Source organism: Megalobrama amblycephala, linkage group LG15, assembly GCF_018812025.1.
Source record: "Megalobrama amblycephala isolate DHTTF-2021 linkage group LG15, ASM1881202v1, whole genome shotgun sequence".
In the NCBI taxonomy this organism is placed as follows: domain Eukaryota; kingdom Metazoa; phylum Chordata; class Actinopteri; order Cypriniformes; family Xenocyprididae; genus Megalobrama; species Megalobrama amblycephala.
The window spans coordinates 7,879,148-7,905,892 of record NC_063058.1 but is presented as its reverse complement, the minus strand read 5'-3'; the positions used below and the strand labels follow the sequence as shown (position 1 = coordinate 7,905,892).

At 37.2% G+C, this 26,745-nt stretch overlaps 2 protein-coding genes across 6 annotated transcripts in view; one reads left to right on the top strand and one right to left on the bottom strand.

The window, feature by feature from the left end:
• Positions 1 to 26,339, top strand: fbxo31 (F-box protein 31). 2 transcript variants are annotated; one of them, XM_048158762.1, is made up of 10 exons: positions 1 to 522; positions 1,838 to 1,909; positions 4,668 to 4,754; positions 8,823 to 8,899; positions 10,600 to 10,767; positions 10,845 to 10,919; positions 11,288 to 11,397; positions 11,543 to 11,696; positions 19,827 to 20,176; positions 24,052 to 26,339. In XM_048158762.1, the coding sequence occupies exons 1-10, from the start codon at positions 111 to 113 to the stop codon at positions 24,272 to 24,274; spliced, it is 1,728 nt and encodes a 575-aa protein (XP_048014719.1). In that variant the 5' UTR covers positions 1 to 110; the 3' UTR covers positions 24,275 to 26,339. The 2 variants fall into 2 exon arrangements, with proteins under 2 accessions (XP_048014719.1, XP_048014720.1); XM_048158763.1 differs by lacking the exon at positions 4,668 to 4,754 and having other exon boundaries at positions 2 to 522.
• The window catches only part of ces2b (carboxylesterase 2b), a 42,596-nt gene continuing 42,190 nt past the window's right edge, over positions 26,340 to 26,745 (bottom strand). For all 4 annotated transcript variants that reach the window (XM_048158760.1, XM_048158758.1, XM_048158757.1 and 1 more), the window contains one exon: positions 26,340 to 26,693. In XM_048158760.1, coding sequence (XP_048014717.1) covers positions 26,510 to 26,693 — 184 coding nt within the window. In that variant the 3' untranslated portion in view covers positions 26,340 to 26,509. The remainder of the gene's footprint in view (positions 26,694 to 26,745) is intronic.

Here is a 26,745-nt window from a genome sequence, read left to right as displayed (position 1 = left end):
AGGCGTCACGTGAAGACGCCTAGGCACGTAACGCGCAGCGAGCTTACGTACGCACGCACGCAGCAGAGGAGCACTGCAGGTGACAGCAGTTGTTGTGCGGTGATGATGTAATGTTGCTACGGATGGCGGTGTGTGCCAGGCTCTGTGGAGTGGGTCAGTCGCGGCGGTGCAGGAGGCGGCAGAGGCACAGCCAGGCGGATCAGGACAGCGACTCCGAGATGGATATGGACGAGGAGGAGGAAGAGGAGAGGGTCGTGGGCAAAATGAAAGACGAGCCCGATGGCAGCAGCAGCAGCTGTCATAACAGCCGCGGTGCGGGGCCTAGCGGGGCCGGTGGACCAGGTTCTGTGGACTCTGCAGGGCCACCACACCCGCAGTCACTGCTGGATCTGCCGCCGGAACTTCTAGTGGAGATCTTCTCTTCTCTACCGGGCACTGCGCTACCTAACCTGGCTCTCGTGTGCAAGAAATTCAGGCAGATTCTGAACACGGAAACAATCTGGAGGAGGAGATGCACAGAGGGTAATAATGTGTAACACCATTTGGGTTTTTATATAGTGGCCTTCTTCTTTACAGTCGAGATATATATATATATATATATACACACACACTCTCTCTCGTACATATATATATATATATATATATATATATATATATATATGTATGTATATATATATATATATGTATGTATATATATATAAAATATGTATATAAAATTTGTGTGTATATATATATATATATATATATATATATATATATATATATATATATGAGAGAGAGAGAGAGAGAGTTATTGTAAGGAGTTAATCTTTTATTATTATTTATAAATATTTTTTATTTATACAATATTTGAAAAACTTTTGGTCTGCTGGAAGCCAGTTTGCTTTCATTTCATGTGATCAGAAAACCATAAAACAGCAACAGAGATTACATTTTTTGAACCATGTGACTGAAACATAATTTTGTTTTAGAAATTTTGACCTTTTCACATAATGATTGAGTTGTGTAAATTCACACGTAATCATTTAAAGAGTCATTTTAAAGCTTTTTTAGAAAATCTTATGTATGACACCGACATTTACACAAGTAGTACATTTCTATTTTCTGAGAACTTGGCTTATGTTTTAAACTTGACTTTTTCTTTTTAATAATTTTCTCAATGGTTCTTGATCCTTATATACACATGGATACAGTATGGATACAAAGCAGCCTGAGTTTTAGTGCTCAAGCCACTTGATCCATGCAACATAAAATCAGGGACTGTTACAGTAATTCTAGGCATCATAGCATTTATAATTGCACTGTCTATGTAGGCTTCTTTTTGAGATATTTCAGATGCACACATAGAAAAAATTCAACTTTTAGTTAATATGTCTGGCTGTCAGTGTGTTGCTATGGAATTAAATACATTTGGGCAACTTGTGTTAAATTGTGCTAAATAAATAAATTAACAACAATAACATTATGTACATACTAGACTGGTGCATAAGTCAAAGGATTGGCCAAAACTGTTGGTGGGAAACTCTTTATAACATAATCATATGTGTTAATGACATTTAAGTGACCCTGTGAGGGTGTCACATTTCTTATCTCAGTTCTTACAGTTATTACATAACAATCTGTTTAACAGCCCCTAACACTACTGGAATAATAGAATAAAGCAGAGTAGAATAGAGTATAGAATACTGTAAACCTGTGTATTATGTTGATCGTCAGCTTAAAAGTTTGCACAGGAACTATTTGCATTCAACCAGTAAGTTAGTTGAAATGTTTTCGGTCCAGAGGACTTTTGTATTGTGCTGGTGCAATTTGTCATGAGTTTTTCCCCTTCTTTTAGAATTTGGCATGAGAGATGACCTGCGGAAGATGGAGATTGTGGGCATGTCGAGCCGAGATCTGTATGTGAAACGTAAGTAAATCTACTGTAACCACAAAAGCCACCTATTTTGTCAGTCCCTGTGAATTTTAAGTGTATTTTAAATAGGGCTGCACGATATATCGCATGAGATTGTCACGCGCATTTCGTCAGTAAAGCCGGTTCCCTGATTACCGCTAAATCGCCATCACCTGCTATCAAATGGAGCAGCATTTAATAGACACAACCGTAGATCACTGAAAAGCCACGCAATATCGCGTTCATATCGCAGATGAATCGCCTTCGATAATGAACGCGATATTGCGTGGCTTTTCAGTGATCTACGGCTCTGTCTATTAAATGCCGCTCCATTTGAAAGCAGGTGATGGCGATTTAGCGGTAATCAGGGAACCGGCTTTACTGACGAAATGCGCATGACAGTCTCATGCGATATATCGTGCAGCCCTAATTTTAAATATTAAAAATTCGTAAGTTTTGGGTCAGTAAGAGTTTTTTTGTTTTTTGAAGAAAAAAGTAAATACTTTTATTCAGCAAAAGTGACAGTAAAAACATTATAATGTAACAAAAGATTTCTCTTTCAAAAAAATAATCATGCTCTTTTGAACTTTCTATTTATCAAAGGATCCTGAAAAATCACTTTTCCACAAAAAAATATTAAGCAGCACAAGTGTTTTAAACGATAATAATAGCAATATTTTGAATTAGATTTGAATTAAATTTTGAATTAAATTTTCATATTTTCTGTTTACTTTTAAATTGTAGTTTTAGTAATTTTGTTATGTGTTATGTGATCTATTTGTTAATGTAATGTTGTTGCTCCACCTCATTCCATGTCATTTGTCATGTCATTTTTCTCAAATGCATTTTATATTTACTGTAGCTCACAAAAGACAGATTAATGGTCAATTAAACCCACTTTGTTTGGCTGGATTGTTTAGGTTTAGTATTAATGTTGGTTTAAACCAAAACTATTTCAACAGGTTAACACATGCATGCTTGGTGCTTATAGAGAAAGATTCTTCAGAAGTCAGTGTGGTGTTTGTACAGTATCTCACAGAAGTGAGTACACCCCTCACATTTTTCTAAATATTGAACACTGAAGAAATTACTCTTTGCTACAATGTAAAGTAGTGAGTGTACAGCTTGTATAACAGTGTAAATTTGCTGTCCCCTCAAAATAACTCAACACACAGCCATTAATGTCTAAACCGCTGGCCACAAAAGTGAGTACACCCCTAAGTGAAAATGTCCAAATTGGGCCCAAAGTGTCAATATTTTGTGTAGCCACCATTATTTTCCAACACTGGCATAACCCTCTTGGGCATGGAGTTCACCAGAGCTTCACTGGTTGCCACTGGAGTCCTCTTCCACTCCTCCATGACGAAATCACAGAGCTGGTGGATGTTAGAGACCGTGCGCTCCTCCACCTTCCATTTGAGGATGCCCCACAGATGCTCAATAAGGTTTAGCTCTGGAGACATGCTTGGCCAGTCCATCACCTTTACCCTCAGCTTCTTTAGCAAGGCAGTGGTCGTCTTGGAGGTGTGTTTGGGGTCGTTATCATGTTGGAATACTGCCCTGCGGCCCAGTCTCTGAAGGGAGGGGATCATGCTCTGCTCATTCATGGTTCCCTCAATGAACTGTAGCTCCCCAGTGCCAGCAGCACTCATGCAGCCCCAGACCATGACACTCCCACCACCATGTTTGTCTGTAGGCAAGACACACCTGGTTGCCGCCACATACGCTTGACACCATCTGAACCAAATAAGTTTATCTTGGTCTCATCGGACCACAGGACATGGTTCCAGTAATCCATGTCCTTAGTCTGCTTGTCTTCAACAAACATTTTGCAGGCTTTCTTGTGCATCATCTTTAGAAGAGGCTTACTTCTGGGATGACAGCCATGCAGACCAATTTGATGCAGCAATGCTGGCAGCACTCATACATCTATTTCCCAAACACAACCTCTAGATATGACGCTGAGCATGTGCACTCAACTTCTTTGGTCGACCATGGCGAGTCCTGTTCTGAGTGGAACCTGTCCTGTTAAACAACTGTATGGTCTTAGCCACCGTGCTGCAGTTCAGTTTCAGGGTCTTGGCAATCTTCTTATAGCCTACACCATCTTTATGTAGAGCAACAATTCTTTTTTTCAGATCCTCAGAGAGTTCTTTGCCATGAGGTGCCATGTTGAACTTCCAGTGAGCAGTATGAGAGTGAGAGCAATAACACCAAATTTAACACACCTGCTCCCCATTCACACCGGACACCTTGTAACACTAATGAGTCACATGAGGGAGAGAAAATGGCTAATTAGGCCCAATTTGGACAGTTTCACTTAGGGGTGTACTCACTTTTGTGGCCAGCTGTTTAGACATTAATGGCTGTGTTGAGTTATTTTGAGGGGCCAGCAAATTTACACTGTTATACAAGCTCTACACTCAGTACTTTACATTGTAGCAAAGTGTCATTTCTTCAGTGTTGTCACATGAAAAGATAAAAATAAAATATTTACAAAAATGTGAGGGGTGTACGCACTTCTGTGAGATACTTTATATAATTCAGTTGACTTAAAAGTGTGAATATGCCAGGTGTAATAAAATAAAATAAATATTATCCTCCAAGGCAGCAGACAAAAGTACAAAAGAAACACATCACTCTCCCGGGCGTGTAAACATTCATTTTCACTCGCATATGTGAGTGACATTCTCACACTGCCTTGTGTGTCAGCTATTGTCCTCCTTTGCCTCTCCTCTCTTCCTGTGGCGCACTCACCTGCGTACCTCTCCAGGTGTGAACCCGCAGGTGAAGTCAGGACGCTTTATGAAGCTCCTCCCTGATTATGAGCATATGGACTATCGGGACGTGTACACACACTGTATGTACTGGCTGTGTGAGAAGGCTTTGTGGTGGGGGATCCAAATCACTGCCTGTGAAGGTGCTGGTTGAAGATGCTCTTTGCTAATGATGTTTTGTTCCAGGTTCATTGCAAGTTAAACTGTCAAACATAATATCCATCTACAAAATATAATAATATTAATGTGCCCCTATAATGCTGTTTTATAGGTTCCTAATTTTGTTTTGGAGGTCTCCTACAATAGGTTCACATGCATCCATAGTCGAAAAACGCTTTAAAGTGGACCTACAGTATAATGCAAAATTCACTTTTATAAGGTGTTTGAACACAGATGTTTGTCAACAATGTTTGTAAACAACAAGCCTATAATGGTAAAAATCCACCCACTCTTTTTTCATAACGCCCATAAATCATTAACAGTCTCTCCAAATGAGCGGTTCGAGATTTCCCCCTACTCTTATGTAGGGGGAATGGCGACGGAATCTGCCTTATTAGCATAGACCCCGCCCTGAGTGAGCTGTACACAGTCCGCCATGTTTATCTTCTTGCCAGAGCATTTAACAGCAGCATTCAATTACAGAATGTATTCTTATTAAAGCTACTAAAGTTATTCAATCAAGAGCAGTGAGGTATTTTCTGTTTTCTCTTGTTGTTTGATTCATATTAACAGCATATACAGGACTAGGTATATATACTGCATATTATGCTGCTGTCACTTTAATACACAGATCTAATATACACGTGATTTTTTCCCTGCTGTTGACGTTCACAGACATAACCAACTTTGTTTGTGTTTTTGACATAACCTTATGTATATTTGACAGTTTAAGTGCAATTAAGACATGAAAGAGGACTTAGTTTAATACTCACGGGATGCGCCGTCTGACAGCCAGCTTTCTGTGCGCGTGCTTCAGATGTGTGCGCTCAGAAAACCATATATCAGAAGTTTAAACTGTTATGGCTTTAAAACGCATGCAAATAATAACTTTCATGATGACGAAGAACTGCAATGTCACGTGCGATAGAGATGCTAATCAAAACCAAACAGATGTTTTGGCAGAGTACTTGAGCCACGAGCTGTACAGGCTCTGCCCTCTTCTGGAAAGCTGGGCGGGGAGCAGCAGCTCTTTAGCATTTAAAGACACATGCACGAAAACAGCATGTATTTTGAGCTGAAACAGGTGAGACCAGAACAGCTCGTGTTGCTATCTGTGTTTAAAATAAACTCATTTAAGCCTTACCAATTTAAACTATTTCAAAAAGAACTTTTGGAAAGTTTTTCTGTGTTTTTCTTTATTTTTTTGAAAGTTTTTTGTGGCTCTTAATTGGTGGTCCTATGTCATACAGTGAGAGAGGTTCAAAGGTGGCCGTTTTCAGGTCTTGCGACCAAAGATAGCCTACAATCATTTTCTGACAGTGTCAGAAATTCAACATGATCAACACACAGTGCATTTGCTACTACGACCTACGTCTACTGACCAGCCAATGAAAATGCGACATAAAATCATTGCGACATGGTGCTAAAACTTAAAACTGCTTACCTCAAGCTCTTTTCCCTTTTTCTTTCACCACTTCTTTTTTTTCAGCACACATAAAAGCTACAACTGCCAAAGTGTGATATGTACATTAATATGTACACCCCCAATATTTGCATATGCCAGCCCATGTTCAAGGCATTACACAAGGGCAGCCAGTATTAACGTCAGGATCTGTGCACAGCTGAATCATCAGACTAGGTAAGCAAGCAAGAACAATAGCGAAAAGATGGAGCGATAATAACTGACATGATCCATGATTACATGATATTTTTAGTGAAAATGAATTGTCTTTCTAAATGTTTCGTTAGCATGTTGTTAATATACTGTTAAATGTGGTTAAAGTTACCATCGTTTCTTACTGTATTCACGGAGACAAGAGAGCATCGCTATTTTCATTTTTAAACACTTGCAGTCTGTATAATGCACAAACACAGCTTCATTCTTTATAAATCGCTCCAACAGTGTGTAATGTTAGCCCGTTAGCCACGGAGCACTATCAAACTCATTCAGAATCAAATGTAAACATCCAAATAAATACTATTCACATGATCCGACGCATGCATGCCGTATGCATGACGAACATCTTGTAAAGATTCATTTGAGGGTTATATTAGCTGTGTGAACTTTGTAAATACACTGTATTATAGTCGAGAGCTCGGGGGGGCATGGAGGGCGCGATTTAAAGGGGCCGCGCACTGAATCGGTGCATAGTTAATGATCCCCCAAAATAGGCAGTTAAAAAAATTTATTTAAAAAAATCTATGGGGTATTTTGAGCTGAAACTTCACAGACACATTCAGGGGACTTATATTACATCTTGTAAAAACTGGTTCTAGGGCACCTTTAATCAAACAACAAAAGACAAGGAAATAATCACTCACTGCTCATGACTGAATAGCTTAATTTTAATAATGATTCATCTTTATTTAACTTATACAATGGAGATTATATGCAATGTTATTTTACATTTAATTACTTTATTCAAATTCTGTACCTGAAAACTACTGTTAGATACCTGTTTATTTTATTTTCTATCTTTGCTCTATTGTATTTATTTGTTATGTTGCTCATAGTTAGAATATTTGTTCTTATTTTCTTTATTTTTATTACAGTAGTTCTTTTTTCTCTGAACATAGCACATTCCGATCTGTACCGAAACGGTGCTAAAAACCGAACCGTGAGTAATTTGAACCGTTACACCGCTAATGAATATCCATTTTCATATTGTACATTATAATGTTGTAATGGCTAAATTTAAAACGGTAATTTTTTTTTGCTTTTATTTATATTTAATTTCGAAAAAAAGTGTAGAATTTTATTAAAACAATTTTATCAGTGATCAGCCATAACATGAACGTTATTTGTATTTATATACTATTATATAGTATTTTATTTTTTATTTTTAAATTTTACTCCAATTTTAGTAATGTTATGAGGTTTTGTTAATTTTATTAGTTTTTTTTTATTTCTATTTAAGTTATTTTTATTTCTGTTTTATTAATTTTAGTACTTCAACTTAAACATTTATTTTAGTTAGTTGCCAAGACAACTTTTCATATTTTTGTTTTAAGTTTTTTATTTTTATTTTTGTGTTTATTTAGTTTCAGCTGTGTTTGTTACCAGAAAACATTTTTAATATTTTTAGTTGTAGTTTTTCAACAGTTTGTCACAGATTCTTAACTTATTTTGAACATGGAACATTCCATTAAGGCTGAATCCCAATTTGCATAGTTCTACTAAGCACTAAAAGTGTTTACTTCACTGGTGATGGGAAAGTACATACTTTTGAGTGTGTAGTAAGACACCATTCTTAGGACAGACTATAACTTCTTATTACCATCATACATATTGTTGCCTTTTTCCTTTATACATTCATCTAGCTAAATCCATTACATTAAAATCCATTATTACTTTTTTCCATTTGTATTTAAATTCTGTTTTGGCATCACATTTTCGGCCATTGTTTTTTTTTTTTGTACAGCTGGAGAAATTTTCTGTAGCACAAGGATTTGTGGGTAATATAAGCTATAACCATATATTATGATTCTACTGGAAATAATCATTCCTGTAACTGATTTGGAATGCACTTATGCTATTTTCACAGATTATTTAGTATGGATAGTATGTATATTGGGGCGCAGCCTTGTTTGGGACAAATTGGTCTGATAGCAGCACAAGGGCAGCTTCAGCCGAGTGCCGTGCACGTGTGTGTCCTGCATGCTTGTGTGATAGACACGGGATGGCCAGGGCTTCAAAAGGTTGCAGCTGCACTAACATGAGCTGACTATGTGAGATGCAGATAAATTAAAGGTGACTCAACATGGATAAGTTTTAGCCTTCTAGCTCCTGGAATTTTTATTTGGTTTTCAAGTTGTTGCATGGCAAAAAAGTTGCATATACTCACACACTCAACATGCATTCATGAGTTCATGCACCATGCAGAAATGCCCTTGCGGTGATTTCACCCCATCTAACGTTCTTCTGGGTTTGTTCTGTGTGTTGAATGCAGATTTGTGACATTTAAATGTCATGTTTTGTATTTGTTTTCCAGTGTTACATCCCTATAGACACATCCTGGGTCTCTGGCAGCCTGATATCGGCCCCTATGGAGGACTGCTGAATGTGGTGGTAAGATCTCAAACAAAAAAAGATTTAATTACTTCAATTACTTTACAAACACCCCCTTGTGAAAAAGAAGTGCACTTAATTGTACTGTAAGTGCACTTGTAGTGTACTTCAAATTCAAAAAAAAAAAAAAAAAAATTGTACTTGCAGATAATGTAATTTTAATTAAATAGACATCATTTAAAGGACAGTTCACCCCAAAATGAAAATTTTCCCATGATTTACTCACCCTCAAGCCGTCCTAGCTGTATTTGACTTTCTTCTTTCAGACAAACACAATTGGAGTTATATTAAAATACATCCTGGCTCTTTAAAACTTGATAATGGTTGTGAAGGGGGTGTGAGATTTTGAAGCCCAAAAAGTGCATCCATCCATCATAAAAGTAATCCATATGGCTCCAGGGGGTTAAAGGGTTAGTTCACCCAAAAATGAAATTTCTGTCAATAATTACTCACCCTCATGTCTTTCCAAACCCATAAGACCTTCGCTCATCTTCGGAACACAAATGAAGATGTTTTTGATGAAAGGCAAGAGCTCTCTGACCCCTCCATAGACAGCAATTTAATTACCACTTTCAAGGCCCAGAAAGGTAGTAAAGACGACGTTAAAATAGTCCATGTGACTACAGTGGTTTAACCTTAATTTTATGAAGCGGCGAGAATATTTTTTGTGCACAAAAACAAAACAAATAAATATAACAATTTCTTCTCTTCTCTGTCAGTGTTACACTGTTCACATAATAAACACGGCTCATTATTGGCCGCCTCCTGCGTCAGCATCACACACATGCGTCGTGCCACTCACGTGTACAGCATCTGCCAATGAGTCGGCAAACTACTACAATTAATTACTACGTTTTCAATTAAATTACAATTAACATTGTCTAATAGTCTGAAAACTGTACAATAATTTAAACAAGTATAATTTTTTTAAGTATATTATCCGGAATAAGTATGCTAAAGTGTACTTCTTTTTGAGAGACTGTCGCACATGACGCTAATGTTAGCATGTAGCTAAATTTATTACCCTACAATTCATACTTGCACATTTGTTTTGGTCTGTAAATTTCATACTTGTCCTGTTGAAGCTGCTTTGGCCAAAAATCATGTATGGATGAATATTTTGAAAATCCACTGGGGACTGGGACACCAGAGTGGTGTACTTTTGATATACTATTTTTTTTTTATTCTATTTTCGGTGTACTACGATTGTCGACACACTAATCCTAATTTGCCATACTGCATAGTATAATTTACCCAATGGCTTGTAAAATATAAAATTTAAATTGTATTAAAGCAACTTGGAATCAAAAATGCATTTATTATACAATATATATGAGACCACACACATTAAATGTACAAGTGCACCAAATTTCAAATGTCTAATGGCCCATTCACACCAAGGATGATAACTATAAAGATAGTTCTAAAAATCGTTCTCAGTATTAAAGAATTGCAGAGTCCACACCACAGCTATAACAATAATGGCACAGAGGAACAAAATCGTTGGAATCACTTTCAGAATCACTTTTTTTTTTTTTATCCAGCTGATGAACGATAAAGTTAAAGTGACAGACAAGCACACGCTTAGAATAAACAGAATGATATCGTCCTCTGGTGTGGACGCTAATATAGTTATCTTTATAGTTCTTATCGTTCTTGGTGTGAACAGGCCTTAACTCTTGCTTTGATGATCATTTTAGGTTGATGGGCTATTCATCATAGGCTGGATGTATTTACCACCCCATGATCCCCGTGTGGAGGACCCCATGCGTAGACGGCCCCTTTTCCGTATACATATGTGGGAGAAAAACAAAGCCACAGTAGAATGTATGTACGGACATAAGGGCCCTCATAAAGGAGACATTCAGGTAAATTGTACCATAATACATTACCATAATGGCCCAATTTTGCCACAATTCCACAAGATATTAACCTTTTGTTTCAGACTGTGAAGAAAGATGAATTCTCCACCAAGTGCAACCAGACTGATCACCATCGGATGCCTGGAGGAAGGCAAGAGGTAGGAAAATGGTGCTTGGTCGGATAAATTTTGAGGTTTATGATGGCAATATAATTTTGTTTTTGCAATGGCTAGATATAGTGCAGCAGAAATATCAGAATAAAGTCGATATCGCAATATGGCTTGTTGTGAAACTGTGCAGACTGCGAATTAATTAAATGTATGCGCTACTGGCTTCAGAGGCACTGCTCATCCACACGTGTGCAGCCCATGATCCTTAAAGGGTTAGTTCACCCAAAAATTTAATTTCTGTCATTCCACACCCATAAGGCCTTTGTTCATCTTTGGGAATGCAAATTAAGATATTTTTGATGAAATCTGAGAGGTATATGACTCGTATATGAGCCCTCTTCGGTGTGCTTGTGCAGGAATTCAGAACGTGGTTGGAGGAGGAATGGGGACGAACTTTGGAGGACATTTTCCATGAGCACATGCAGGAGTTGATCCTCATGAAGTTCATTTACACCAGCCAATATGAGTAAGTCTTCTTAATAGCCTGTTCTCACCCAGAATGCTCTGTTTAGCAACTAATAGTTTCATTTCCCCAGTTAAATGTTCTGGTCAGATGACAGCTGGTACCAGATGTGTTTCGTGTGTTTTAAATATATGTTTCTTGGTTTCAGTAACTGCCTGACATACCGGCGGATTTATCTGCCCCCGTGCCTCCCTTCAGACCTTCTGCAGCCAGGCCTCTTCAAAGGGACGTATGGCAGTCATGGCCTGGAGATTATTATGCTGAGCTTCCATGGCTCCAAGGCCAAAGCCACCAAACTTACTGTGAGTTTGATGTGTAGAGGTATAGGTATATTCCTGTAGCTACTATTAACTATTAAACAAAATAAAACATTTCTAATACATTTTAAAGGATTAGTTCACTTCAGAATTAAAATTTCTTGATAATTTACTCACCCCCATGACATCCAAGATGTTTATGCCTTTCTTTCTTCAGTTGAAAAGAAATTAAGGTTTTTGAGGAAAACATTCCAGGATTTTTCTCCATATAGTGGACTTCACTGGGGTATGGGTTGAAGGTCCAAATTGCAGTTTCAATGTCAGTTTCAATTTGCCAAATCAGTTCTTGTTAGCCCATCTCTCTCTCTCCTTGCTCTTGGTCTTCAACACTTGGTTTATAATTGAATGTTAATGGCAAAATTATGTGATGAAGTATTCAGTGCTTAAATGTGTGAAAATGAAGGCCCCCAATACAAACACTGTATTTTCAATGTTCACTTTTATATTTCCACATAGTCTCTAAACAGAATAATACATAATAACATAAATACTAAATTTTCCCCAAAGTATCCAGATCTAAAACGTCTCAGGTTACGTATGTAACCATAGTTCCCTGAGAACAGGGAACGAGACTCTGCGTTCAATCACGCATTGGGGAACGTCACACGTGGGCTGATGTCTGAAAGCCAAGTATCAAAAAACTCCAATCATGTTGGCCGGCGACAGCTTATGACATCATCATAGTGCGACCCGGAAGTATATAAGGAGTGCCTAGAGAACCAGTCAGTATCTTTTTGTCTTGAGGGAATGTTCAGCAGGCAGCCCCGAAGCATGGCAGGGTAATGCAGAGTCTCGTTCCCTGTTCTTAGGGAACTATGGTTACATACGTAACCTGAGACGTTCCCTTTCGAAGGGAACTTCAACTCTGCGTTCAATCACGCATTAAGGAACAATATACCCATGCCGCCATGCTTAAGGAGAGTGCATGCCAAAAGATAGCTAGACAAACGTCAAGCAGTTTTCAAAGAAATGGCAGATAGCATGTTTCACGTTCAGCCTGTTTGCAGAATAAAACACAGACTGTGCCAACATGTGAACTAAAAAGGAGGCCTGAAGGGGCCTACCGATTCAATGACACGTGGCTTCAGCTCGTGAATTAAGGGAACCAAGCTACAGGGAACCAGTTCTAACCCAACAATAGCTGTGGGAAGCTAACTGCAACCTGAGCTAGGCTACACATTCCAACAGGCAATGTACCCTAAATCATATGTGACTAAAGGAAACCAAACAATGCCAACATGGTCTAAGGGAGGCCTATATGGCCTTCTACCTCAAACGAACATGTAGCAAAAGCCTGTGGCAGTGTAAACTATGTGAGCAAACTATGATCAACTAACAGCACTTGTTAGAAATACAATTGCTAACTAGAAGGAGGCTAATTAACCATAAGAGCCTACAATCAAAGTTATATGCAATATAGCTGTTAACAAGATCACAAAAGGGAGCTAATAGAAACCAGCTTTTCTCAAAAAGTGGTTTTATACTACCCTGAGTATGCAATCCAACAGGTGATGCACTCAGTAACACAAATAAACCTCAATTGGGGAATATAATAGTCACCAATCTCTCCAATAGAGGCTAACATCAAAGAGCCTGCTATTATGAGAACAGGTGCTAACCTGTGGCAGCATAAGTAAGCTCACATACAAATGTAGGGCAAAAGTCTAGTCAAACGTACTGCTTTGACATACATGCTGTTTCCAATGAGGATAAACATTTTCTCCACACAGATTCTCAAATCTGTACTAAGCCCTAGAGGACAAAGGCTAAAATCAGAGATTTCTTATAAAGAAAATCAGGTGGCTCAGAGGAAAAAACCTTTTCCATAGCATGAAAAGTTCTAGAAAGTGGGGCCTAGCATACACTGCATAACTTATCTACGCAAATATAAGGGCCTACCGCCTGAGAAAAACAGCATCAGGGAGTCTAAAACAGTCTACAACCTAGCTGTTAACCTCACCAATTGCACCTACATAGGCCGTATGCCCATTGTCCCCTTGTTTAACAACTCTGGGAGGAGGCTAGAACTAGTCAAGTCAAGTCAAGTCAAATTTATTTATATAGCGCTTTTACAATTGGTAATTGTTTCAAAGCAGCTTTACATATTAGAAGCACAGAAAAAAGGGAAGTGGTTAAAAATAAGCTGTACAAACAAGCGTGGTAATATGTAACATATACAAGATGGTGCTACATTAAGCCAATGTCGGCTGACTCCCAGGGGTGGAAAAAAACCCCCTAGGAGAAAAACCCAGCGTGCTAACACTGGGAAAAAAGTCCTAGGAGGGAAAAAACCCCTTGGAAGATATATATAATATATGTAAATGGATATGGAGATCAAAATCTGAATTATACATTTTTATTATAGAGATTAAAAATAGATTATATATAAATATATGTAAGCGGATACGGGGATTAAAAATCTGAATTATAGATGCAGCCAGAACTGGATCTGTAGGCCCATTGTCTCCTGGGCTACGTTGTAGTCAGGTCCAGACACAGGTTCTCCATCTGATCTGGATACGGCCTGGATCCAGCACCCGGCAAACCTCAGGATAAGCAGAGAGACAGATATTAGCGTAGATGCCATTCTTATTCTGATGTACAGGTATATCTAGTGTTATAGGAAATGTTCTCGGTTCCGGCCGACCTAATTATTGCAGCGTAACAATCCTTTAACGGATTTGAAAATGTTAATGTATTGATAATGTGTTATGTGTATGCAAGAGCAAAGAGATGTGTTTTAGTCTAGATTTAAACTGACAGAGTGTGTCTGCTTCCCGAACAATGCTAGGAAGATTGTTCCAGAGTTTAGGTGCTAAATAGGAAAAGGATCTGCCGCCTTCAGTTGATTTTGATATTCTGGGTATTATCAACTGGCCTGAATTCTGAGATCGCAATAAACGTGAAGGACTATAATGCATTAAGAGCTCACTTAGGTACTGGGGAGCTAAACCATTTAGAGCTTTATAAGTAAGTAGCAAGATTTTAAAATCTATACGATGTTTAATAGGGAGCCAATGTAATGTTGACAGAACTGGACTAATATGGTCATACTTTCTGGTTCTAGTAAGAACTCTAGCTGCCGCATTTTGGACCAACTGTAGTCTGTTTAAAAGCCGAGCAGAACAACCACCCAGTAGAGCGTTACAATAATCTAGTCTTGAGGTCATGAATGCATGAACCAACTGTTCCGCATTTGTCATTGAGAGCATATGTCGTAATTTAGATATATTTTTTAGATGGAAGAAGGCGGTTTTACAGATACTAGAAACATGACTTTCAAATGAAAGATTGGTATCGAAGAGCACACCCAGGTTCCTAACTGAGGACGAAGGTTTAATGGAGCACCCGTCAAGCGTTAGGGAGTATTCAAGGTTTTTTCGTGAGGAAGTTTTTGGTCCAAAGATTAGGATATCAGTTTTTTCTGAATTTAATAATAAGAAATTTCTTGTCATCCAGTTTTTAATGTCAGCTATGCATTCTGTTAGTTTTGTGAATTTGTAGGTTTCGTCAGGGCGCGAGGAAATATAGAGCTGAGTATCATCAGCGTAGCAGTGAAAACTAACACCATGCTTCCTAATTATCTCTCCTAAGGGCAGCATGTACAGAGTGAAAAGCAACGGTCCTAGTACTGAGCCTTGTGGTACTCCATATTGAACTTGTGAGCGATACGACATCTCTTCATTAACTACTACAGACTGATAACGGTCAGATAAGTACGATTTGAACCATGCCAAAGCAATTCCACTAATGCCAATATAGTTTTCAAGTCTTTTTAAAAGAATGTTGTGATCGATAGTGTCAAAAGCAGCACTGAGATCTAATAACACTAATAGAGAAATACAGCCACGATCGGATGATAAGAGTAGATCATTTGTAACTCTAACGAGAGCAGTCTCAGTACTATGGTATGGTCTAAATCCTGACTGGAAATCCTCACAGATTCCATTTCTTTCTAAAAAGGAGCACAGTTGTGTTGAAACTGCCTTTTCTAGTATCTTTGACAGAAAAGGTAGATTCGAGATTGGCCTGTAATTTACTAAATCTCTCGGATCTAGTTGAGGTTTTTTAATAAGAGGTTTAATAATAGCCTGCTTAAAGGTTTTTGGCACGTATCCTAGTGTTAAGGATGAATTAATTATATCAAGAAGTGGACCTACGACCTCTGGAAGCATTTCTTTCAGTAGTTTAGTCGGCATTGGGTCTAACATACATGTCGTTGATTTTGATGATTTGATAAGTTTAGATAATTCTTCCTCTCCTATAGCGGCGAATGATTCTAGTTTTACCTCAGGGACACTACAGTGCACTGTCTGAAGCGAAACTGTGGACGGTTGCATGTTTTTAATTTTCTCTCTAATATTATCAATCTTGCAAGTAAAGAAGTTCATAAAGTCATTACTGCTGTGCTCTATGGAAACGTCAGCAGTTGAATCTCTGTTTCTAGTTAATTTAGCCACTGTGTCAAATAAATACCTAGGATTATGTTTGTTTTCTATTAAGAGATTTGAAAAATAAGTAGATCTAGCATTTCTTATAGCCGTTCTGTACTCAATCATTTTTTCTTTCCACGAAAGGCGAAAAACTTCTAGTTTTGTTTTCTTCCAACTACGTTCAGTTTTTCTAACAGCTCGTTTTAGAGCCCGAGTGTGCTCATCATACCACGGCGTTGGATTAGTTTCCTTAATCTTCTTTAGACGTAAAGGAGCGACTGCATCTAATGTGCTGGAAAAGAGAGAGCCAATAGTTTCTGTTGCAGCATCGAGTTCTTCTAAGTTGTCAGGTATACTAAGGCGATGAAACTGCTCAGGGAGATTATTTATAAAGCAATCTTTAGTGGTAGACGTGATGGTTCTACAATATTTATGGCTGGGTGGTGGTTTTGTAGCCTTGGCTAATTGTATTATACACGACACTAAATAATGATCTGATATATCATCGCTCTGCTGTAGAATTTCAACAGCATCAATATCAATTCCATGCGACAGTATTAGATCTAAGGTATGATTATGACAATGAGTGGGTCCTGACACGTGTTGTCTAACTCCAATAGAGTTTAAAATGTCTGCAAATGCCAATCCAAATGCGTCTTTATTATTATCTACATGGATATTAAAATCACCAACAACAAGGACTTTATCCGCAGCCAGTACTAACTCTGATAGAAAATCAGCAAATTCTTTGATAAAGTCAGTATGGTGTCCTGGTGGCCTGTATACAGTAGCCAGCACAAATGTCAACTTACATAATGTTACATAAAGCACCATCACTTCAAAGGAGAACTAGGAACTATATCACCTGACAAGGGATAGTATACATGGGGTTAACATATAACACACCTAACCTAGCTCTAGCCTGGCTGCTAAACTAAGGGCCTTCTTACAGGGCCACAAGCCTAGTGAAGCCTGGGCTTCACCTCCAAATGTATAAGAGAAAGAAAGCGAAGCTCACAAGCAAACAATGTCAGGCGGCCGATTAAGGCCGACCTAAACATACATACTAACTGAAGTGACGAGTGCTAACTCAAACTACTCTAGCAAACAGCAGATGAGAAGCTACTCTAAACAACAGGTGGCTAAGAGGCGGCCATTTTGTGGCCTGCACAATATATCGTTCTAGCCAGCCTATCAACTTAATTTTCCTCAAAAACCCCTTACTTTTTTTTTTGACTACATGCTCAGAAAAACTATACAGGAAAACAAGGTTTTATTTTAAAAACATATAAAACCCTCCTGCGGCTCAAAGACCGAAGACTCCTAATACTCCTTTTTATTTACATGAAAGGATGCAGAGGTGGAAGTAGCGAATTACAACTACTCACGTTACTGTAATTAAGAAGCTTTTTTGGGTTTTTGTACTTTTTTTAAGTACATTTTTAAATCTGTAATTTTACTTGTACTTAAGCACAAATTAAGCTAAGTACTTTACTTCGCTACTTGTAAAATCACATTCCGTTACTGAGTACGCCAAGAATTTGAATATTCAAACCTTTGACCGACATATGTGTATACAGTATGTGGTGATTTTCCCCATGGTATTTAAAATGATACTGAATATTGATCTTTTCAAGGTATTGTATTGAAGTTAGAAAATCTAGTATTGTGACCACTAATTCATGCACTTTGTCAATAAGGTGAAAGTGCTTTGTTTAAAGTAGCTATTTTCTACTTAGATCTATGATTTGATTGAATATTTTTTGATAATTCATTAAATATCGCCAGCTAAAATTAATTTGTAATTCTAGTACTTTGAGTAGTTTTTGAGAAGAGTAATTTGTACTTGTACTCGAGTACTTTTTTGACACCAGTACACTTACTTGTAATTGAGTATTATTTCAGCAATGTAACAGTACTTGTACTTAAGTACAAATTTTCAGTAGTCTTTCCACCACTGAAAGGATGGAATCTAGGGTTCTTTTAAGCCTAAAAGATCCTCTCATTATCAAACCAAAAAAGCAGGCCGACAGAAATAATTACTATGGGCCCAGCCATCAGTCTGACAATAAGAAGCATCTGAGCATGATATATATTATAAAATATATATACGCATGCATATATATATATATATATATATATATATATATATATATATATATATATATATATATATATATATATATATATATATATACCGCCCTTATATAGCTGGGGAATCGATTACAAACGAAACTGTGTTTACAATCGATCACCCATCTCACTCTCGCTTCTTCCTCCTCCCATCTGTCTGGGCTCAGATACAAATCTGAACGGCTAGGGGTTTTTCCATGTCCTCCCGATCTCTAACTTTTTGGAAAGTTTATGGGAGCTGCAGTGTTCATGGACGGAAAGGAACTGCTCGTCAAGCCGTCCGCGCGTGGCCCCTTTCCTAACGCACTCTCACGGCAGCCGCAGCCTGCCGAAAGCGTGTCTCAAAAACACCAGCAGCTCTGCATACACAGCAGCCAGAGGAGCGCACGCTGCCAGACGCGATGATGTCAACGGACGTCATTGTCATCCAGCAACTCATCCTCGTCAGCCCCGGGGAAGCTGAGAGAGAAAACAACTTTCTCAAACTTCCCAACGAGCTCACCTGCGAGACCTATGATTGCAGCCGCCGTTTTGCCTCAGCACAAACGGGGCCAGAATCACCAGGCACAGATGCGGACACCTCTTCCCTCGAGAAGTGTGCCAAACGAGAACGGAGCGTCCCGATAGGGAGACGCTCACAGTAAATAACACTGTCAAGCACACTGTCAAGCACTGTCTATGTGCTCTTCTCCCAGACAGAAAACACCCAGAAATGTGTGTATCAAGTGTCAAAACCTGGGACACGGATGAACACACTCTCTTGAACGTTTGTAAGGCATAATAAAGATACCCTTACCGGAGTCGATACAATCGCGATCAGACAGAACAGTTCCGAAAGACGAAAAAGATACTGACTGGTTCTCTAGGCGCTCCTTATATAGAGGGTATGCATCGATGTCACTTTCCTGCCGGAACGCGCCCTAAAACTTGTATAGTTTTTGTAAGTGTTTATTTAAAAACACCCAATTATGAGTGATGAGTTGTCAACACAATATATATAACAATACAATATATACGGTATGATTTTACCTCAAAATCCAACAATTTGACACAAAATAACTGCAAATCCATTTTTCTCTGCCTGAAGTCCAGTTGTTTCTGTGAATTACATGATCCATTCGGTTCTTTTTTTTTCTTTTTTCTTTTTCTGCTTACAGCAGTCTTTAAATATACCTCAGGTTTTGTGTCAAAACTATTTGTACAGTCAATCACAACGCTTTTTCCCATTTTGGATGTGTTTTGTGTGTTTTCCGTGGCATTCACGCTGAAAACCAATGCTGCCACTCAGTCTTTGTGCCACTCAGTGGACGTGACCACAGTCATAACGGTTGATGGTGACGTCATGTGCATACCCTCTATACTTCCGGGTCACGCTATGATGATGTCATAGGCTGTCGCTGGCCAATATGATTGGAGTTTTCTGATACTTGGCTTTCAGACATCAGCTCACTTGTGACATTCCCCAATGTGTGATTGAAGGCAGAGTTGAAGTTCCCTTCGAAAGGGAACTCATTTTGCTTGTTGATAACCTGGCTTGTTTGTTTTCTAGGGGGATCCCAATGTCCCAGCTGGTCAGTTGACGTTAGAAGTAGACCTGAACCGCCCGGTGCGTCTACCAGACCTGGAACACCAGCGGAGCATGGAAGAGCTGTCTCGTCTGGTGCGGGGGGTGCATGAGGAGGCCCAGAGCGGTTCACAGGGCCGGGACGCCCAATCAGAGGCTGCAGAGGTGGCCCCCCCTGAGGGAGTGGAGAGCTCAGATTCAACCTCCCCTGCTGAAGCGGAGGGTATCGAGCAGGGAGCTGCTGCCTGCAGCGCCGCATCTGAACCTCAACCTTTTGTGCTGCCTCTGGGAGTCATGGCCCGTAATGAAGTGTACCCTCGCACCTGCAAGATGTGGTGAGTGCCGTATCGTACTGTACATTTTTAACTTCAACATTTCAACATTAAATATTCTAAACATTATTTAATGATTATTGATTCAGGCATACATCAATATTATGAATCCAAGTTCATTTACATTTTTTATTTGAATAATATTGATACATTTATTCGTTTTATTATATTTATTAATTATAATATTTTATAAAATAGGCAAATTTAACCATTTAAATCAATTAACAATTTTAATTGTTAATGGATATTTATTATATTGCATATAAAACAGAAAATAATTTAAAATGTATTAAGTTTAATTACATTAAAATATTATATTAACTAATTTTTTAATAATTATATATATTTTTATAATTTATATTATATAATATTAGTTTGTTAAACTGAATAATTAAATTTTTATTATGTCTATATAATATTTAAATTATTTGTCAAATATATTATTATATTAAATATTTATATACAGAAGCAATACAAATTTAAATGAATTAAACAATTAAATATATAATATAATTTATATTATATAGTATTTTATTCATTTGGTTAGCTTTTATATTTTTTTATTTTGTCTTTACAATATTAAATATTATTTATATGACAATTATATTATTGTCTATATATTTTTATACAGAAATATTGTATTGGTACATTATTATATTAATTAATTTTTAGATAATTATATATATTAATTAATAATTAATATATTATATATATAAAAAATTATAGACATTAAACATGTATTTTAAGTGTTTTAAATTATGTTACATACAAGAAATAGCTAATATCCTTGCAGAATCTTTTGAGAAAAACTCATCCACTGGAAATTGCTTCCCTGCTTTTAAAGCAATTCAGACTGCAGAAGAAAAGAAAGGTGTCAACTTTTTATCTGATAATTTGGAGTCCTATAATCAACTTTTTCAGTATTTTATCAGTGACTCTTTTTAGTATTAAAATAAATAATATTGCAAAAGTAATTGGACAAATGATCCACTGCAGCCTTTATGCAGATGATATCTGTATTTGTTACAGAGGTAAATTCATGCATAGCATTGAATGGAAAATCCAAATGACAATTAATAAGATGCAGTCCTGGTCTGTAATGAATGGCTTCAAGTTCTTGAAAACCAAAACTCTTTGTATACATTTTTGTCAATTACGCTCATTACATCTTGACCCAGAGTTGTTTTTGGATGGAGAGCCTATCAAAGTTGTTAAATAGACGAAATTTCTGGGTATAACCTTTGATAATAAATTAACTTTTATCCCTCACCTCAAGAAATTGAAAGGTAATTGTTTTAAAGTCATGAATATCTTAAAGGTTTTAGCTAAAACTAAATTGGGAGCAGAAAGCTCAGTTTTGCTAAACCTGTAGAGTATTAATTTGGCCATGCCTGTACTATGGGACAGATAGTTTATGGATCAGCCAGGAAATCTTATATTCGTATGTTGGACATTGTTTATCATCAAGGTATACGTCTATCTCTTGGACCCTTTAGAACATCACCAATTAAAAGTTTTACCAGTTTACCTCAGTTCTCTTTATTGTATGACAGAAAAACCAAGGAGAATTCGTCCCTTCAGACTGCAGATTAAACCTCACCTGGAAAATATAAAAGTTGATTTAAATGTACTGAGACAGACACACTTTTGTAGTATTCCCCCCTTGGAATATAAAAAAAAACGAGTCATAATTATGGATTCAACAAGAAACAAAAAGTCTCAAACTCATCCAAATGATTACCACAAACAATTTTTAAGTATCAGAGAAAGTTTTCCATCATATATCCCAATTTATACAGATTGGTCAAAGACTGAAGAACATGTTTTATCTGGCTTTGTGGTCAGCCATCAGAAAAGTGGAGTACAGATTCCTTATTATTGTTCAGTTTTCACTGCAGAAGCCAATGCTATCATTTTGGCATTGCAGCATATTAAAACTTCTCAACAGTGAAATTTCCTATTAATGACAGACTCAAAATCTTGACTTCAGACACTGACATCTTCCAAATTTGAACATCCAGCATTTGTGGAAATTTTAAATAGTTTGCAGTCCTTGGAGGCAGAGTATTTTAAAGTCATTTTTTGTTGGGTACCAGTTCATTGTGGTATTACAGTGAATGAACAAGCTGATGCAGCAGCTAAGGAGGCTTCATCTTCAGAGCTCAAAAAAATGCCCAATTCCACCTTCAGATCTCAGACCTAATATAAATACTTACATTTGTAAGAAATGGCAAACTGAATGGGATAAATATATAACAAACAAACTTTATAAAATCAATCCTGTGGTTGGTGCAAAACGTTGTGTTCAGTTTGAAAATCACTGGGATCATATTATTTACACACAATGTCGAATAGGGCACTCCAGGCTAACTTATGTGTTTCTGTTAATGGGTGAAGATCCTCCTTTGTGCCAGAATCCATTATCGTTTAAGTATATTTTGATGGATTGTGTTAGTTTGAAATCTGTTAGATCTCTTTATTTTTCTGCTGACTTTTATGAAAAGATTTTTAATGAAGTAATGCCTGATTTAGTTCTAGATTTTTTTTATTATCTAAGATTAAATTTAAAAATCTATTTTTTTTTTTCCTTTTATTAAATAAAAAAAAAAAAATCTCATTCTCGCCATGAATGTAGCCGAGGTATCTTGCATGGCGTTAAATCATAAACAAACAAACATTATGGTACATTATACTGTATATAAAAATGATAGACATTTAATTTTTTTTAACTTGTTAGATTTCTTGATTTTATATCAAATGCACGATTGATTTTATATATATAATATATATATAAAATCTTATATATATATATATATATATAATGTAACATTAAAGGGTTAGTTCACCCAAAAATGAAAATTCTGTCATTTATTACTCACCCTCATGCCGTTCCACACCCGTAAGACCTTCATTAATCTTCGGAACACAAATTAAGATATTTTTGTTGAAATCCGATGGCTCAGTGAGGCCTGCATAGGGAGCAATGACATTTCCTCTCTCAAGATCCATTAATGTACTAAAAACATATTTAAATCAGTTCATGTGAGTACAGTGGTTCAATATTAATATTATAAAGCATCGAGAATATTTTTGGTTGCCAAAAAAAAAAAAAAACGACTTATTTAGTGATGGCCGATTTCAAAACACTGCTTCAGGAAGCATCGGAGCACAATGAATCAGTGTATCGAATCGTGATTCGGATCACGTGTGAAATCACGTGACTTTGGCACTCCAAACAGCAGATTCGATACACTGATTCATAATGCTCCGAAGCTTCATGAAGCAGTTTTGAAATCAGCCATCACTATATATGTCGTTATTTTGTTTTTTTGGCGCTTCAAAAATATTCTCGTTTTACGGGTGTGGAACGGCATGAGGGTGAGTAATAAATGACAGAATTTTCATTTTTGGGTGAACTAACCCTTTAATATAAAGTACATTTGAAAATTATTTAAAACGTTATAAATATAACTATTAAATTAATTCTTGTATTCACTTGTATTAATTAAAGCTGCTGTCCGTAACTTTTTTTTGTGTTCAAAATTTACAAAAATTATACAATGAGAATTTACAACATGAATCCATTTTCCAAACTGTGTTTTTGTCTGACCCTGAATCATTATGGTACACTTATAATAAGTGTTTATATTTAGACCATTTCAGACTAGACTGGTAGGACCCGCCGCAGGATATCACAGTAACTGCGTGACTCGCCATAGACATACATGGAGAAAAGTAGCTCCGGCTACAATGTTCTTCCGCAAGACGCGTGCAGTTCTGTTAATTAACCGCTAGAGGGCCAAAAATTGCAAACTGCAGCTTTAAATAGAGGCAATAATTTGTTTCATTCTAATCTGGATTTTCTTTATGTCCTTTAGTTTTTATGGAACAGGCTTGATCGCTGGCCACGGCTTTACAAGTCCAGAGCGCACACCGGGTCTGTTCGCCCTGTTCGATGACGACCGCTTTGGCTTCATTTGGCTGGAGCTCAAGTCCTTCAGCCTGTACAGCCGGCTGACCGACCAGCTGTCCCACGCTCAGGCCCCCAGCATGGAGCGCTTTGAGGCCATGCTCCGCAACATGCAGTCATGGACATCCTGATAGCCAACCTCACACTACTGTAGCCATCAGGCACATACTCTGATATTACGCTCTCCGCCAGACACCATCAGGGACCTCCCTGTTGACACACACATACACACTCCTGCTTGCATCCGCACAGCTGTATTTACAGCGACATGCCCATATGGTTGTATTATATTAGGCCTTTCTTATCAGCTTTTTAATTAATTTATTTTTGTAACCTGGAAATGGTCGACGAAGATGACGACAATGTGAAAATTCACCCGTATACTCTGCTGAGTGTGCCTCTGACACCTTTATTCAAACTCTGAAATCCTGTGGTTTTGTGCTTTAGAAAAATACTTCAAGCGTTTGTCCTTAATGTGGCAACATCTGCGGTTGCTTTTAATCGATTTTATCCAGTTTACTACTTTTGTTTTTTCTTTATCCATAAAATCCTCTCTGTATTTAAAAATGCTTCCATTTTTTCGTAAACTTTCATTGAAAATGATTGACTTCCAGCTGCTTTGTCTCTGCAAACATTGTCAGTTTTTAGCCCCATAATGCGTCCATTAATACGTATAACATTCAAGAAAACAAATTAAATCTTTTATTTAATTTATTTAATTTATATTTATCATACAGTTAAAGTTCCAAGCGAATAGCTAATTGGTTAGCTGCCAAATTTTACGACCACGATGACTGTCTCCTCTTCACACGATAGTGATTCTGTTCATCTAGCTGTGCAGCTCTCTTCCAAGTGCTCTTCCCTACGCAGCGTAGACGTTTATCGGAGGCAGAATTCCTCCGACTATACTTTTGTATTTGACTGCAGCATTACTAGCAACTGAAAATGGAAAAAAAAAAATCACTATAAATGTAAAGTGAATATATATGTAAATGCATTGAAAATATTTAAACATTTATCAGTATATTTCAGCTTTGTTTTAGGGATGATTGTATATATAATCGATGAACTAATTTACGTATTATCGCCTGTGTTTACAACAAGTTGAGTGATAAATGTTTTAAGTGGAATATTCTCCTAGAATTGGCCGTTTACATGGACTGATATCATACAACTATTGATTTTATTCCAAATAAGATGTTTGCATCGGCTCATAACTATTTGAATTTCAAAGCATTTGTGGAAACATGCCAGTTTGATCTTATGTACTTCAGTTTCTCAATTCCCAATGTATAACATCAACCGCCACCCCCCCCCCCCCATTTTTTTTTCTTGTTCAGTGTCCTGATTCACAAATTGATTGTATTCTACATATGTAATTTTAGCTGTTTATGTTGGCTGCTAAGTATGCAAATTATATTTCAAAAGCATTTGTGAAAACACATCGCAATTAATATATCAAAATTTACCCTATTTATTTTTACCCCTGACTTTAAGTCTGAGTTTCCCTCCAATTTTAATGACAATTTAACAAAGCACTGTGTCCAAAATGGCAATTTATACATTTGTGCTGTTGCATTTATTGATTTTATTCTAAATATGTAATTTAAGCTGCTTATTTTGGCTGCTAACTCATATAATACTGATTAATATGTCAACATGTACCCTATTTACATAAATTTCTCAATTCTGAATGGATAAAATCCCCCCCCTTTTTTTTCCTTGTTCAGTGTCGATTCACTGATTCACAAATGGGTCGTGAATGCTGTTTCTTGTTGACTTCAATTCCGAGTTTCCCTCCATTATTTATATGTAATGATAATTGAGCAAAGCACTGTGCCTAAAACTGTAATTTATACATTTGCTGTTCTTTAATTTCCTTATCTTTTAAGTTTGTAATTATATTGAAAGTAAAACGTGTTGTCAATAAGTGTGACCATTTTATGTGTAACAAAACCGATCCATTAGCGAGTCAAGCGTCCGGTATGGGTGATGTTAATCTGGTAATATGGAAAAAAATTGACTTGTTTGGAGATATTGTCAATAGTTGGATTATTGTCATCTATGTAAATTTGCCAGTTACAAAGTCTCGAAGCGCAAATTCATGACTAGTATGCACCCCGTTGCATTCAAATTCAGGGAGGTTTGCAGCTTTAGCCTTCGTTTGTTCTCAATAAAATGGAGGAAAATCCTAAATGTTGTCCAACCTTTATTTTTTAAGTGCAAAACAGTGTCAAATGATCAAGTTGTACATTTTTCTTTCAAATTCAAATTTTAAAAATTCTAAATATACTCAATGCTTATTTGATCTTCTCAGGTTAAATTCTTAAATCACAGTAATTGTGTTATTCAAACATTCATGTGCTTTACAGTTCTAAGTGCTCTCTTTTCTCTCGGCCTTGACGTATTAGATCTGGAAGTGTCTTGGTCATGAACGCGTAATGTTTTCCCTTCAGGTTCTTGCCAGGTTTCTGTTCCAGTCCAATGCCGAGATACTCTGCCTCATCCTCATATTCAGGCCAGTGTGTCAGACCCGGACCATTCGGAGACCTGCCGATCCAAAAATAGACATTAGAGCGAAGAAACAATATACTACACAGAG